At 44.8% G+C, this 16,944-nt stretch overlaps 2 protein-coding genes across 2 annotated transcripts; both read left to right on the forward strand.

Moving 5' to 3' along the window:
* Positions 1-566: 566 nt before the first annotated feature.
* LOC309717262 (macrophage mannose receptor 1-like) lies at positions 567-8,218 on the forward strand. The gene is made up of 8 exons (XM_082551698.1): positions 567-753; positions 1,121-1,159; positions 1,364-1,409; positions 3,506-3,853; positions 4,029-4,364; positions 4,434-4,564; positions 5,832-7,460; positions 8,115-8,218. The coding sequence occupies exons 1-7, from the start codon at positions 655-657 to the stop codon at positions 5,973-5,975; spliced, it is 1,143 nt and encodes a 380-aa protein (XP_082407824.1). The 5' UTR covers positions 567-654; the 3' UTR covers positions 5,976-7,460; positions 8,115-8,218.
* LOC309717268 (methyltransferase-like protein 27) lies at positions 8,166-16,936 on the forward strand. Its single transcript, XM_082551704.1, has 5 exons — positions 8,166-8,372; positions 9,890-10,018; positions 10,410-10,545; positions 11,357-11,449; positions 16,459-16,936. The coding sequence occupies exons 1-5, from the start codon at positions 8,256-8,258 to the stop codon at positions 16,695-16,697; spliced, it is 714 nt and encodes a 237-aa protein (XP_082407830.1). The 5' UTR covers positions 8,166-8,255; the 3' UTR covers positions 16,698-16,936.
* Positions 16,937-16,944: the final 8 nt, after the last annotated feature.

Consider the following 16,944-nt stretch of genomic DNA (forward strand, 5'->3'; position numbering starts at 1 on the left):
GTTAATCTTCCCATATCTGTAGTGATGGGCAGATGAAGCCCCATGAAGCACTGAAGCTTTTCATCCAATTGGTTCACCCCAACGCGAAGCTTCTTGAAGCTTCATTTGCTCTAGCAGGACACCTACTGGACGTAAAAATATTAGTTGGCATGAATTTGAAGACTGTGGCCTTTTGCACACAGCCTGTAAATGTCAACAACAAAAGGAGTGTGTAAAACATGTATATTGTAGTGATGCAGTATACTGTGTATATTTATAGTGGCAGTATGGGAAATGATTATTTGGAAATGCTTAAAATGGAAATGATCATTTACTGTGAGGTGAGGTGTGGTTGGGGTGTGGACAGTAGTTGTGCTTTTGTAACGTTGAGGCAAGGACAGTGATTAGTGTTTAGGGGACACATCATTGGTTTTTATTTAAAAACAACAGTTTCTCCACTGTGGCAGGTCGTAGGCGATTTCTTTTTTTTCTAAACTGTCTCTAACTCTCACTAACCGCAACTCTCCATCAAACACCCACATTTTTGAATGAAGTCTGAGGGGTTTATATCGCTGTCATATCTCGCGGCAAAGTTCGAACCGCTTCCTGAACCAGTCACGTGGTACAGCCGGGCAGCGAGGCTTCGGACGTCATCATTTTCAGCTCCTCCCATAAATGAAGCAAGCCTCGATACGCGCTTCGCGGAAACGCCCCCTCCATTACTCGACACACGCTTCGAAGCCTCGATACAGAACGTCCCATCACTACATATCTGTCTGTGTTCCACGTTCCTCGTGTCCAGGTTTTCATGTCCGTTTGCTTTACCTTAGCTCTGCCAGCTTAGATTATTGTTTAGTTTCATGTTGTTTCACCTTTGCCTCTTTGTTTTGTTTCATCAGCCTTATTAAACGGCTCGCATTTCGTTAGTATCCAGTTCTGTCTTCACGTTTAATTTGTCTGCATTTGGGTCCACTCCTCACTGTGCCCGTGCACAACATGTCCCTGATAAGAATAATGCCCACTTACATCACGTTTCTGTTCCTGTCTGAGCTCTGTGGATGTTTGAAAACTTTGTGCTAATGATGAAAAGAAAGGTTTTTTTGTATCCATCCTTCTTTTTGTGATACTGACGTCTGTGCAGTTTACTCTGAACCTGCAGTTACATTACTTTGCATCTCAGGTGAGGCTGCTGACTGCGCTGACTGTAGTAACTTGTCTAAAAATGTACCTCCTACATGGGCTAAGTAAACATTTTAATAAAAAGTAATATATTTTAAGTAGAGCTCTGTGTAATTATATTTTGGAGTCTGAGTCTGCTCTGATGCTGCTGCTTTCGTGATCTGCTGCAAATGATATTAATGACGACATCTTCACGGTCTTTCAGCTCTCAGTCATGATTGGACGTGGAGTGATCCTCCTGCTGCTCTCAGGTCAGTGAAATTATTCCATCAAAGAACTGTTGAAGTCACAATGTTGTACCATGACTGTAGAATCTGCCTCCTGTCACCTACCAACTAAACCCTGGGACAAAGTAAAGTTGCAAACTGCTCTTTCAAGGGCTTCAAAAGCACACGCTGCTAGGACATGATAATAAATAAAGCGGACCACACCCATAGCTTGTTCTGCCAAGTTCAAATTCACAGGAACATAATTATATGAAATTCATCTTGACGCGTCTTCAGTGGGAAAAACGTTTCGTCTCTCATCCAACTGACTTCTTCAGTCAAGGAGGCCATTTGTGTAAAGACCATCTCTGAGTCCAAGGGTGCATCTGTCATGCTGTGACATACACGCTGTGATTGCAGCCATTCTCCAACTCTCTGTGAATGGTACTCGTGGTTATTGATCAAAGAATTAATCATTGATCAATGGTGTTACGTGCGTGTGTTGGTGGGTTCTCTGTTTCTTAACGTGTGTATGCAGATTCACCTGTGCAGGGCCACGGCCTGATGTAACTGGTTCCTGCTGTGGACATGGACTATAAAAGGGCGACCGAAGAGCTGCGGTGCGGGGGGTGTGGCAGACTTCCCGTGCACTTGCCTCAGGTCCGGACGGAGCAGCCGCAGCCATAGCTATTTAGATAAAAGGTCGGGCATGTGTGTGAAGTGCGGAGCAAGTAGGGGTGAGCTGCCGATTATTTTGGGAAGCCTTCTTTTCTCCTGTGTTTTTAGACCAGGGAGGTCAGACTGTGTTATTTCTTTCTTTTCCGTAAACAGGTCAGAGGGGAACCGAAGCCTAGGTTGAGTTTTGTTTGTTGTGTTGGCCTTAGCTCACCCCGAAATTATACACTCCCACTACCGTGAGTGCCGTTGTTGTGAATAAACCGTTGTTAAAAGTCCGATGCTGTGGCTGTGTCTGTTTGGGCGTGGGAATGTTATGTGACGGCTGTGTGCAGACAGGAAAAGGACCCAAGGTGCAGACTGGACACTGACTGGACACGGGGATATAGGAACTAAGGATACACAGAGACGTGAACTGGAGACAGAGCAACTAGAGAAGACAGACATAAACCATAAGACAGAACTCAAAGAAACCAAAGACTAGAATCAGGGCGATCGTGGCTCAAGAGTTGGGAGTTTGCCTTGTAATCGGAAGGTTGCCGGTTCGAGCCCCGGCTTGGACAGTCTCGGTCGTTGTGTCCTTGGGCAAGACGCTTCACCCGTTGCCTACTGGTGGTGGTCAGAGGGCCCGGTGGCGCCAGTGTCTGGCAGCCTCACCTCTGTCAGTGCGCCCAGGGTGGCTGTGGCTACAATGTAGCTGCCATCACCAGTGTGTGAATGTGTGTGTGAATGTGAATGTGTGGGTGGATGACTGGATGTGTAAAGTGCTAAAGCGCTGTATAAATACAGGCCATTTACCATTTAGAAAGTATAAATAATATAATAAACTCAAAAACATCCTAACAGGGAAGTCATGGGACACCCCGCTCTTGTTACGGTCACTTCGAGCCGGGTCATAACAAATGGTCATGACTATTTGGATATTAATGATCAGGGAGCTGACGTCCCAGCCCATTGTTCCCTCAGTTGGCTGGTTTCAGTCATTATGTAAATGTTCTGGTTACAAGGTTGGAGACCTGCAGTCAGCTGATGATGATGAAACGTTTCTCCCGCTGAAAACATCCAGATGAACAGAATCAACTTTCTGGGACTTTTTTCAGATGCTGCTGTGATGGGACCATCGTCCTCTTGCATGACTCAAGTTTCACTCTAGAATACTTTGTTATACGGAGAAGTTCAATGTCAAATTAGCGATTCTGTCCTCAAATCATTAGGCCTCAATCACAGAGTTGGTACTCGAGGTGGTCCATATGATTAAATGATGCACAGATGATATTTCATGTAGAAGGCACCGAATCACAACAGTCACCTCAAGTCGAGACTGAGAGTCCTGTTTGTAACTTTGCATTTCATGTGACTTTATAATGACAAACAAACAAACAAACAACATTTTAAAGGGTTCGAGCACCGTTTTGATTTTTTAATCTACAGAGAATCTTTTGACTGTTTCCCGTGTCGTCGCTCAGGTTGTGTGGTGGTCTGTGATCTTCAGCCTGTTCAGTTCCACTACGTCAGTCAATCACTGAACTGGTATGAAGCTGTCCAAAACTGCAGACAGACGTACACCGACCTCGCTAACATCCAGGGACCGGCCAATAACTCGGAAGCCCAGCGGGCAGCATCAGGAGGAGACATTTGGATCGGACTCTTCAGGAACATGTGGAAATGGTCTCAAACAGGCCTGGTTCAGTCATCCTGGTTCAGGAAATGGGCCGGGAATGAGCCAGGGACGGGACAGTGTGTCATAATATCTAAGTTTGGGTTCTGGTCTACCAGAGATTGTACAGTTCAGAATCATTTCATCTGTTACAGTGGTGAGTTATTTTTAAATTCACCAACATCAGCATCAAACAAAGTCTATACTCATGCAAGATGCTGCACTTAAAAACATCACAAGTGAAAGTACTGCAAACAGAAAAGAACATAAGCATCAGACTGTCTCTAAAGAACAGTCACTGGTGTGAATCTGTCTATTTTTTCCTTGTTCAGGTGCAACACGTGATCAAATCCTGGTTCAGACACCAATGAATTGGTCTGCTGCTCAGTCTTACTGCAGGGAGAAGTACACAGACCTGATAAGCATCAACACAGTGCAGGACAACATCAAGATCATTGCTCTGATGTCAAACATTATAAACACCCAAACTGCTTGGATTGGTTTGTACAAAACATCGTGGGGGTGGTTAGATGGAAGCAATGCCACGTACACAAACTGGAAATCTGGAGAGCCTAAGGATGGTAAGAACTGTGCCTTGATGGAAACGTCATCAGCTTTCTGGTCCGGTAAAGACTGTGACAACAATCATAAGTTCCTCTGTTACCAAGGTGGGTCCTTCATCACTGCTTCCTCAGAGTATGATCTTCCTGGTCTGGTGACTTCTTATTTCACTGCAGATGTCAAGCCCGCAGAGAAGAACATGACATACAACGTGAAGTACAACATGAAGTACAACGTGAAGGTTCAGCTGAGGGTGGGATCTGCAGACCTGAACGACCCGACAGTGCAAGAATCCATCCTGCAGCAGGTCAGAGGACACGCGATGCCCTGACTCAGTGAGCGCACAGCTATAATAACTGTAATAATAAATGCAGGTACAGGAAGTCGCATTCCTGCAACTATAATCCAATTAAAAAAATAAAATATCAAATGAATGGAGCTCCAGAGAGCACACGAAGACCAGTCCATGGATTCAAACCCACGATCTTATGCTGCAAAGTGAAACTGCAAGCGCTGCACCACCATGCTGCTTGCTTTAGTTACCGGGTAAATTTAAAAGTATCTCACAATACAGCCGACTAAGAAGCTGCTGAGACCTGGAAAAAGGGAATGGAAGCCCGTTTCTGCCACTAAAAACAATCCTTAACTCGAAATTTCTAGGACAGTAACTTGAAATTTTGACTTACTTTTCTCAAAATTTTGAGTTAGCGCTGCCAATCAGTAATCACTCAAAACCGGATCGCAACAAATTAGCGCATTCGAGAGTTTGCTGATAGTAACGCCATGTGATTCAGCTAATAGCACAGGGATTTCATCATTTGTGAAGCCACGGTGAAAATGATCAGCAATGTTTGCATTCATGACTGGCTGCAGCTGAGGGCTTCAGCTTCCGGCTGACAAGGAAATGACGTCATTCACGTAGATTACTGATCGGCAGCGCTAACTCGAAAATTTCGATTTATTAACTCAAAGTTTTGAAGTAAGTCGAAATTTAAAGTTATTGATACTTTTTTTTTGTAGTGGCAGAGACGGGCTTCCGTAGTTTTGATATCTCTGAGTCTAAACTTATTATTTTTTCCATTTATTCTCCGTGTGCTCGCTATGAATATTTTCACTGGACCCTGATAAAGTACTTGACCCTTCTTTTCTTTGCAGTTACAGATCAATCTCAACATTGCACACTTTCATATTGCCCTCATTTTAGAATTTGATACTGCTGACCATCGTGTTATCCTTGAAAGGCTGAGATCAGGGTCTGTTCTGGAGCGCTTCTCTGCCTGAATGATGTTTGGCTCTGTGCGCAGGTCCTTCTCCTTCCTGCGGTGTACCGCCAGGTTTTCTTTTGGGGCCTTTATTGCTGCCGGTTGTGATATTTATCATGGGAGGTGTTATATAAACAAAATCTTACTTTTTAACTTTATTTTTGTAAATTATCAAGGAGCATGTGGTGGACATCAAAGAACTGCAGCCAGACCTGTCATCGTGAATCAGTCGCACTTTATAGCGATAAAAACTTCATTCACCTCGACCAGTCAGTGAGGAGCTTCTGTTGATATATGAAAACTGTGTTTCAGCTGAAGGTGAAGCTGGGCGAGGAAGGGATCACGGAGGAGGTGAAGCTGACGTGGAAGACGCAGCCTGATGGGAAGATTTTCCACAGAGTGGGTCCAACGGAGCCTCCTGGATACTCTGGGGAGGAAGACTGTGACACGGTCTAAACGTTTCCTAATTCTTATTGGCTGACGTTCATAGGCTGAATGAATTCATCCCTTAATCTTAAAATAGAGCTTGTCCCCTTGTTCTTTGTCCCCACTTGTGCTGAATGTAGCCTGACAAGGTTTCGGTTTGATTTATTCTCATGTTGATGAATTTTATTGACTGATGTTCTTCTAGCTGTCTTCACTATCATTACATGATCTGTGGATTAAACTTTCTTTAATTCCACAACAGGAACAGGTAATTATTTTATGGCTCCAATATATTCTGCATCATTAATGATATAATCTATAGTATTGATACTGCATTAAGATGTTTATTAAAACCTGCTGGCTTTACATTAACTTTTTATTACAGCTACAGCTAAGACCATTTTATACACATGGCATTTTGTGCTCATTAAAGAAGTGTATTCTGCTCAGTCAATCGAAGGTCTCAAGCTTTGTTTGGGCAGTCTATTGTAGGTGACTTAGAGCAACAGAAGGTTAAAACTGCATACACGCTTACAAAACACATATAGTACATATAATCTAGAAACAGGCTTGAGTGAAGGCCTGAATGTATTCAGCTTCTTGTTGTAGCCTTTGGCATTTGAGTTTGCTTAGTAACAGGTGACAGAAGATGGGTCAAAAGGAAGAAAAGTCCACGGGAACCTCCAGGGCCTGAAATCATCGCCATATTTGGGAAAAGATGTTAGAAAGAGGAACTTCTGTGTCTGACCTTAGCTCTCAAAATTGCTCATTGTCTGTACAAAATGCAAATGATGTTCTTAGAAATACAAAATATGTTATCAGAACGCGTGAAGGGGCGTTTAACGCTGACGTTATATAAACCATTCTCTGTGTATTTGTGGCAGAAGAAGTCCGCAGATGTGATGCTGTGTACTTCTTCCCACACGTGTGTTCTTAATAAACTCTTCATCTGATTGCACTCTACTGGGCCTCCATTGCTTTGTTTTTGTGCCACTTGTCGAATCCGGGACACTGTACTTGTACAACGTCACACCTGCTCGAAAGCATGAAAATGTTCTGAACGTTTTGCTGGAAATAAACTGTCAAACACATGTGCATTACCATGTCTGTTCTTACCTTACCAGACAGCATAGCTTTAGTTACCCGAGCTGAGCACATGTTGTAAGTAGAAAGAGAGCATATTTCTCCTATACTGGCTTCCCTTCAGGTTTTTCCAGGTTTTGACAGGCCCGACTGTGGGAGAATTACAGCAGATCCACAGTTTCTGAAATACCTGCCAACAAAAACTGTTTTGCTGGGTTTGAACTTGGCTTGAGTTGCTTGTAACATGTGAGTCACAGATGATTTACATGAGTAACAAACTGGCAGGCGATTGTGATGTGTTGTGACTTGAAGATCAGCAAAATAAATGACAAAGTATGACATTTGGATTCAAATTAGCAGAGTAAAGGTCAAAAGTAGCACAAATACTTCAACAAAGTACGAGTAGGCTGTGTAAACCTGCTCTTCACTAAAGTAAGTAAAGTAAATTCATGTCTGTAACATCGGTGTCCACGTTTTAAAAAGAGTTGGAACTCGTAACTATTTCATAAATTACAATGAAACCAAGCAGGATGAGAAGTTACAGTCTCACATCTGTAGGGGACTGAATGTCTGACAGATGTGAAGAGAGCGATCAGTCAGGTCAGAGAAAATCTGATTGTGTTTAACTGTAACAAAGTATCTGAAGAGAGCAATCATTTAGTGATCATCACCTGAAGGAAACACATATCAGAAGAACAGACAAATGATTAGTTCGTTTTCAGTGTCACCTCATTGTTCATCTGTTAGAAGCCGCTCACTCTTATCCTCATTGAGTTTAAAGGAGCTGCCATGTTTGGTCTTTTTTACATTACACCATGAGAGGCAGAGAGACTCAGGAATCCATTTCATTTATGCTTCGTATTCTTTCAGATGTGAAGTCACAGCAGCCCAAACCCTGGAATGTGCATGTGTTCAGAAAATAAATGGTTTTATGTTTTTATGAGTGATGTCATCCCTTTAAACAGCTTGGACTGCAGCCTCAGACTCGGAGAATCGTTCGTTTTTATCGATCACTGTAATTAATAAAAACCCACAGCTATCAACCGTCGTCATACTTTACCTTAAACATTTATTTTTCTCCTGCAGTCAGCTAAAACCAACGCAGCCTGTCTGTGTCGAAGATACTTGTGGTGCATACCTGCCCGGCGGGCACAGTCAGGTTAGTCGGGTCTCTACGTGTCAGTGAGTCCGCTGCACTCTCTCCAGGTCTGAGCTCAGCTCCTCATCATGTCGGGCTCCAGAAGAACTGTGGACGATATGAGGGTCATGTTTCAGTCCTGCAAAGGCTTCGATCCGCAGCAGACTACGGATTTTTACAACAGCTGGGCTGAGACGTACGAACAGGTGAGGAGAAAGAAAGGCCTCCTGGGCTGACTGTGTGAACCAATAAATAAATATCAAACGCGCTTTAACTGGTCTTTGGACTCCGTCTGGCAGTGAAGACCAGTTCTTACCGTTTCTTCTTTGTTTCTTCTCAAATAATCAGAATGTTTCCGCCCTGACCTCAAGCAAAAACCCCCGAAAACTTTCAGATTGGACCTGAGATTTTCTCCCGCTAACCCTAAACTCACAGGTGTGGAGCTGACGGAGTGAGCTGCTGTTCTTGTTCTTCGATAAACCAGATGAAATGTTCACAGTTTATTCGTTTGACATTGAGTTGTAAGAGCAGATTATTTAATCTAAGAAAGTTTTAAATACAAAATGAGCGCTCAGAGCTGGCATCGTCATCTATCGAGCCCAGATTAGGTCGCAGTGCGCTCTGTTCTCTGCTGCCAGAGTTCACCAAAGAGACGCAGCTGTATGACTGAAAGCAGTGGAGCAAATCAGCTAATGATTCATTTATAAAAATGCCAGTTTATATAAAAAGATGCAGTCGGGTCGTTTCATGAGGCAGAAACTCCTGAACGAAATAATAAAGTGTAAGCGCATCTTATGTCTCTCTGAAATGCGTTACAAAGCCCCGACGACGGAGGATCGATCCAGAGGAGAGTTTCATTATTACAGAAGATTGAGCCGTTGAAACCTAAACTCTGTGTGGCACAGCTGACCCGATGAACACCGAACATTCACCATCAGATCTGATTTAGTGGAGACACTCTGAGTGCCAAATGTAAACGCTTCAGAGGATACGTGAGGGAGAGCGACATCTGTCCCACAGGAAAGAGAGCAGGACAGGACACACTCAGGGAGGAGAGCAGCGCGGGAAAACTGATGAAGATTGTAATAGAGTGAATTGTTGCCCCCCAGTGGTAAAATACAGAAGTGCCTGTTACAGGGCTAGTTCTTGGTTGACCAATATATAACAACAAAAAAGGGTAGTTTTCTGCACCGCTAAGAAACAACAAGTTAGTGTGTGATGTCCTGCTGTTCAATAAAGGCACCTATCCACGTCCTTCTGTCCTGATCCTTTTAAGAGCCTAATCCAGAATATCACAAAGATGGTTATGATGTCACAGGAGGTCACAAGAAAAAAGCAAGCAGAGCATTGCCGTAAAGAGGCTGCTCATGCTGGAAAACAACTGGAAATTCAAATAATTCTGTAAAGAAGAGTAAGCAGAGCTCCTCCGCAGACACGTGAAAGACTCGTGGCAGGATAACACAAACACTTGACTTCAGGTCTTGTCGCCAAGTGTGGCACAACTAGTTATTATTTATGGGACAATTATTGCAGGGAGATTTGGGAAGTTTTTCCCCTAATAAATGAAATCATCAATAAAAATTTTCAGTTTACTCGGTTTGTCTAATGTTCACATTTGTTTGATGATCTGAAACATGTGGGTGTGACAAAAACAGCACTGGACAGCCTAAATCCCAACAGCCAATAAGAATACTTTGTTTTTTCCGCTGCTTTATGTTGACAGGATTCAGAGACAATGAAGTACAGAGCACCACAGCTGGCCGTAGATTTTCTGAACGATCACTTCTGTGGAAGTCGTGGAGACGCTCAGGTTCTCGATGTGGCCTGCGGATCTGGACTGGCTGCAAAACTGGTGAACCAATAACTGGAAAACTCTGGAAGGTGGCACCTTCCAATAGCTGGAAGGAGCCGTCACTCCGAGCTGATTTGAGACCTGTAGATGTTTAAAATGCTGATGTCACAAATGGGATTCAGGAAGTTTTACTGTGGTCAGCATTTTTATGAATCACACGTGAGGACATGTTCAGATTGATCTAATTATGGAAAAACAATAACATTTTAATGAATCCCAAATCAGTTTTGTAAAATAGTAAATGCAAACATGAACTCACCGTCTTACGTGTGATTCTTTTTGAAAGTGGGAAATTTCAGCACTTATTCAAAATCTGTGAAATTCATCCTCAGACGAACATCCAGAGTTCATGGAGCAGGCTCAGAACTGATCGTCTTTTCTCTGTATTTAGATGTTTGACCTCGGCTTCAAACACTTTGTGGGAGTGGATGGTAGTAAGGGCATGCTGGAACAAGCTGCTAAGAGTGGCCTTTATCGGGAGCTCAAACTGGCCTTACTGGGAACAGACCCGCTGCCTGCACAGACTGGTACATCACACTCACACTCTGAGCTAACAAAGCAGATAACCCGACAGACACATTAGCACCACAGACAAGAAGACAGCACCGCCAGCTGATAGTAAAACAGCACAATTGAGAATAACAACACCTGAGGTTTTATAGAATATGGGGGACTGAAAGTGCCAAAATAAAAAAACTAAATAAATACATAAGTAATGAAATTGGTCATTAATAACTTAAAAATGTTTTTTTTTTAACTTTAAAAGATAGTTAATTACTTAACTATTAACTATTTGATCATTCATTTGCTACAGTCAGGGGGCGGTGCTAATGCTGATGTAGTCAAAACTTTTGCTACCTATTTAATTTTATAAATATAAAAAATACTTTTATTGAGGATATCGATTAGTTAGATGCTCAAAATATATTTATGTCAATAATGGTCTGAAACTGCAGCGCATCACGGATCAGAAACAGAAGAAAGAGGGGGGGAAGACAAACAGTAAAAGCAAAAACAAGACATGAAAAAACCTCACAGAGTAAAACAGGAAACTATCCATGAGATGAAGATTAAAACTAAAAACACTTACAGAGGAACACAGGAGGCTTTACTGCAAAGACACGATAGAGGAAGGAACACGAGAACATTACACGAGAAAGAAGTGCAAAACAAAAGAGGAACCAAAACGTAGAAAAACCCACAACGTGACAATGCCAACTTTTCACCCCAAAACAACTAACTCCTCTAACTCCTCTGTAACTAACTTCTCTCTAACTAATAACTCTAAATAACTCATTTTACTAACTCCTCTCCCTCCTGGTCTGCTTCTGGTTTCAGGTGGGTTTGATGTGGTGATCATTACTGGTGCTTTACGTGATGATTACGTGCCGGTCAGCGTTATCAGGGAGCTCTGCAAAGCTACTAAACCAGGTAACCAACCAACTTTCAAACAAACAAACTGATGTTAATCTGAGTGAGATATTTTTTTTCCATTTAATCTAAAACCATTTATCTGATGTGATGAACTCAGAGTCTTCTTTAGCTTTCAATAATAACATAATCAATGCTGTGATGTGATTTTTAGAAGACGTCTTGATGCATGCATTCAGGTAAGTAAATCTCCAAAAGTGGATTCTGTTCATCCGGACGTTTTCAGTGGGAGAAACGTTTTGTCGCTCATCCAATTGACTTCTTCAGTCTCAGCTGACTGCAGGTTTCCAACCTTATAAACAGCACATTTGCATAATGACTGAAACCAGCCCACTGAAGGAACAATGGGCTGGGAGGTCAGTTCCTTAATCTTAATTATGCAAATTGTCATGACCACTGATCAACAACCACTGATCAATAACCATGAGTCCCATTCACAGAGAGTTGGGGAATGGCTGCAATCACAGCATTGTAAGATGGGGACAGATGTACCCTTAGACCCCCTCCTCGATTCAGAGATGGTCTTTCCCTTTTCACATAACTGGCCTCCTTGACTCCGCCCTCAAACCAGCGTTCCTCACTGTCCAGGATGTTACATCCTCATCATTGAAAGAGCGTCCACTGGCCTGTGGGTGTAAATAGACTGCAGAGTCCTGGCCTGACGAGGTGGCTCTTCTGTGTTGTGCCATCTGCTTCGCCAGAGGTTGTTTGGTTTCCCCGATGTATAAATCCTGGCAATCCTCCTGCACTTAACAGTGTACACTATGTTACTCTGTTTGTGTCGGGGGACCCGATCCTTGGGGTGGACCAGTTTTTGGCGCAGCGTGTTTTGGGGATTGAAAGCCACAGAGACCCGGTGTTTAGAAAAAATGCATCTCAGCTGCTCCGATACTCCTGACACATATGGAATCACTACAGGTTTTCGCTCAGGCAGCGGTTGTCCTTCTCTCCTGGATCAGTTGGAGCTTTCTTTTGGCGCCTTCCCAACTTTGACAAACATCCAGCCGGGATAACCACATTTACTCACTGATGAAACCCAGTTTATCCTCCAGTGGATGATGAGAGTCAGACCTTTAAGTACTGATCTGTATGCGTTGCTGATCAATGGTCATGAGAATTTGCATAATCATAATGAAGGAACTGACCTCTCAGGCCATTGTTCCTTCAGTGGGCTGGTTTCAGTCATTATGCAAATGTACTGTTTATAAGGTTGGAAACCTGCAGTCAGCTGAGACTGAAGAAGTCAATTGGATGAGTGACGAAACGTTTCTCCCACAAAACGCTACGTCCAGATGAACAGAATAAACCTTTGGAGATTTTTAGACAGACCACCACACACCTGCTAAGGATATATATAAATAACAAAACAAAAAAAAAAAACACCCAGCACGCCCCTGCGGGCGGTTTATCCTTCAAGCTCGGGTCCTCTACCAGAGGCCTGGGAGCTTGAGGGTCCTGCGCAGTATCTTAGCTGTTCCCAGGACTTCGCTCTTCTGGACAGAGATCTCCGATGTTATTCCCGGGATCTGCTGGAGCCACTCGCCTAGCTTGGGAGTCACCGCACCTAGTGCTCCGATTACCACGGGGACCACCGTTACCTTCACCCTCCACATCCTCTCGAGCTCTTCTCTGAGCCCTTGGTATTTCTCCAGCTTCTCGTGTTCCTTCTTCCTGATATTGCTGTCATTCGGAACCGCTACATCGATCACTACGGCCGTCTTCTTCTGTTTGTCTACCACCACTATGTCCGGTTGGTTAGCCACCACCATTTTGTCCGTCTGTATCTGGAAGTCCCACAGGATCTTAGCTCGGTCATTCTCCACCACCCTTGGGGGCATCTCCCATTTTGACCTCGGGACTTCCAGGTTATACTCGGCACAGATGTTCCTGTACACTATGCCGGCCACTTGGTTATGGCGTTCCATGTATGCCTTGCCTGTTAGCATCTTGCACCCTGCTGTTATGTGCTGGATTGTCTCTGGGGCATCTTTTCACAGCCTGCACCTGGGGTCTTGCCTGGTGTGATAGACCCCAGCCTCTATGGATCTTGTGCTCAGAGCTTGTTCTTGTGCTGCCATGATTAGTGCCTCTGTGCTGTCTTTCAGTCCAGCTTTGTCCAGCCACTGGTAGGATTTCTGGATATCAGCCACCTCCTCTATCTGCCGGTGGTACATACCGTGCAGGGGCCTGTCCTTCCATGATGGTTCCTCGTCTTCCTCCTCTTTCTTGGGTTTCTGCTGCCTGAGGTATTCACTGAGCACTCGGTCAGTTGGGGCCATCTTCCCAATGTATTCTTGGATGTTCCTTGTCTCATCCTGGACTGTGGTGCTGACACTCACCAGTCCCCGGCCCCCTTCCTTCCGCTTAGCGTACAGCCTCAGGGTGCTGGACTTGGGGTGAAACCCTCCATGCATGGTAAGGAGCTTTCTTGTCTTTATGTCAGTGGCTTCTATCTCCTCCTTTGGCCAGCCTATTACCCCAGCAGGGTACCTGATCACGGGCAGGGCGTACGTGTTGATGGCCCGGATCTTGTTCTTACCATTCAGCTGACTCCTCAGGACTTGCCTGACCCTCTGCAGGTACTTGGTGGTTGCAGCTTTTCTAGCGGCCTCTTCATGGTTCCCATTCGCCTGCGGGATCCCCAGGTACTTGTAACTGTCCTCTATGTCTGCAATGTTGCCTTCTGGTAGTTCAATCCCCTCAGTTCTGACTACCTTCCCTCTCTTTGTTACCATCCGACTACACTTCTCCAGTCCGAACGACATTCCAATGTCATTGCTGTATAGCCTGGTAGTGTGGATCAGTGAATCGATGTCTCGTTCACTCTTGGCATACAGCTTGATGTCATCCATGTACAGGAGGTGGCTGACAACTGCTCCGTTCCGTAGTCGGTATCCGTAGCCAGTCTTGTTAATGATCTCACTGAGGGGGTTCAGGCCTATGCAGAACAGCAGTGGGGACAGAGCATCTCCTTGGTAGATCCCACACTTGATGGTGACTTGTGCTATGGGCTTGGAGTTGGCCTCTAGTGTTGTACGCCACATCCCCATTGAGTTCCTGATGAAGGCTCTTAGGGTCCCATTGATCTTGTACAATTCTAGGCATTCCAGTATCCAGCTGTGGGGCACTGAGTCATAGGCCTTCTTGTAATCAATCCAGGCAGTGCACAGGTTGGTCAGTCTGGTCTTGCAGTCTCGGCTGACTGTTCTGTCTACCAGTAGCTGGTGTTTTGCGCCTCTGGTATTCTTGCCAATTCCTTTCTGTGTCCCGCTCATGTATTGACCCATGTGCCTGTTAGCCGATATGATGCCTGACAGGAGCTTCCATGTAGTACTGAGGCAGGTTATTGGTCGGTAGTTGGAGGGGACCGGTCCCTTCTTGGGGTCCTTGGGGATCAGGACCGTCCGGCCTTCAGTTAGCCATTCCGGGTGTCTCTCGTTAACTAGCAGCTGGTTCATTTGTGCTGCCAGACGCTCGTGGAGTGCAGTCAGCTTCTTTAGCCAATAGGCGTGAACCATGTCGGGCCCTGGTGCTGTCCAACTGTTCATACTGGAGACCCTTTCTTGGATATCTGCCACTGTGGTTACTGGACCCTGTTCAGGGAGGTCGCTGTGGTCTGCCCTCAGATCCACTAGCCACTGAGCATTGCCGTTATGGGTTGCGTCCTTCTCCCATATGCTCTTCCAGTATGCTCCATCTCCGGCCTTGGTGGTGCTGTTCTCTTATTATTGTTCCCTTGCCACTGAGAGTACACCTTTGCTGGTTCTGTGGCGAACAGCTGGTTTATTCTCCTGCCTTCTATCTCTCTGGTGTACCTCCTCAAGCGGCTGGCCAAGGCTGTGAGTCTTTGCTTGGCAGTTTCCAAGGCCTCAGGTATGGACAGCTTGCTGTATTTCTTATGCACCTTCTTTGTCGCACCTTTCTGCAACTCCGTTAGTTGGCTAACCTCCCTCCGTGCTACTTTGATCTTGCCCTCTAGCCTCCTTCTCCATGGAGGGTACTGCCCCTTGTGGCTGTTCAACTTATAGCCAAGCATCTCACTGATCACTGCTGCCGTATTGTAGATCAGCTTGTTAGTGTCGGTAATCGTGGTTGTAGGTATTGTCCGTAGTGCTGCATTAACATCATCTAGCAGACCTTCTGAGGGTACTTCACGTAATCTTGGTAACCGGCTACGGGGGATCCAGGTTTCAAGCTTGGCCATGATCCTATTTTTCAGGTCAGTTCCTCTCGCACTCAACGATCCTTCTCCTATCGCACTTGGGGCTATGTACCCAATCTCGGGTGGGGGTGATGATATCTCCCCCCTGACCTGGCGTCCTGACTCCTCCTTGCCGTAGCATTTGTGTTGTACCTCGTCAATCTCTAGCTGTGAGAGCAGTCCCTTCTTTCGAATGTTGGAACACTGAGCTACTAGTTGTTTCGCCGTCATTGTGGATGTTGGGTATCGAAGAATCCATAGGTCCCTCATCCTATTCATGTAGCCCCTTCCGCCGGGGTTACTTGCGTAGTAGCATTCCAACAACGCCCACTTTTCGTCAGGGTGCCCTGGTTCTTCAACACCTGACGCGGACCTTGTTGATCCGGGCAACGTCCGAGCCGGCATGCCTTCATATTTATCTGTCTCACTCATGTCTGCAGTAGGCTTGCTTAGCATAGCCTTAGGACCCTTACTGGGTCCTGGGAACAGCTAAGATACTGCGCAGGACCCTCATGCTCCCAGGCCTCTGGTAGAGGACCCGAGCTTGAAGGATAAACCGCCCGCAGGGGCGTGCTGGTATATATATATAAAAATAATCTGGTTGTTGTTGGGTCTTCAAATGACAGTAAATGGGACCTCAGATGAATAAAAACACACGATATGTGACAGCATGTGGCAGAGGACTCATGCTCTCCTGACGTTGGAGCACATCCTACAGTGTCCAGCAAACCTGAGCAAACTTTCTGTTTTTCAAAAAAACGAAAAAGGTCATAAATTGTTGTGGTTTTGTTGTTTTTTTCTCCTTCAGGGGGCTACGTCTGCATGTCCAGAGTGGACCCAAAGTCCGAGTCTGGAAACAAATACAAAACATCTATGGAGCATGAACTGCAGCTGATGGTGGAGGAGGGCCTGTGGAGCCCTGTCGATACCAAAGAGATGCACAGATACATGATGGATGTTTATAATGATAAAAGCAAGGATGAGAAAAGGGAGGAATTCCTCCAGGGAACCATGTACCTGTACAGGAAGTCTCTTAATAAGCTGTAAAATTAGGAGTGGAGCCAAAAATGTGAGCTTACATATTCGTCGAGCATGTGCTGGCGTTAGCGTTAGAGTACAGGGTGCCTTGAATGGTTATTGCTGTTTATTGGTGATGTATATAAATTAAACTGAATTGAATCAGAAGTCCAAGTCAAGTCCTTCTAAAATCAAACCTCACCATCATGACAGTGTTATCTATGTAAACCTTTATTTCAGTGGTCAGCACATAAACAACAAGGCTCAAAGTTTTCTG

The sequence above is a fragment of the Aulonocara stuartgranti genome (genome assembly GCF_965226115.1).
Source record: "Aulonocara stuartgranti genome assembly, chromosome: 11".
NCBI classification, from domain to species: domain Eukaryota; kingdom Metazoa; phylum Chordata; class Actinopteri; order Cichliformes; family Cichlidae; genus Aulonocara; species Aulonocara stuartgranti.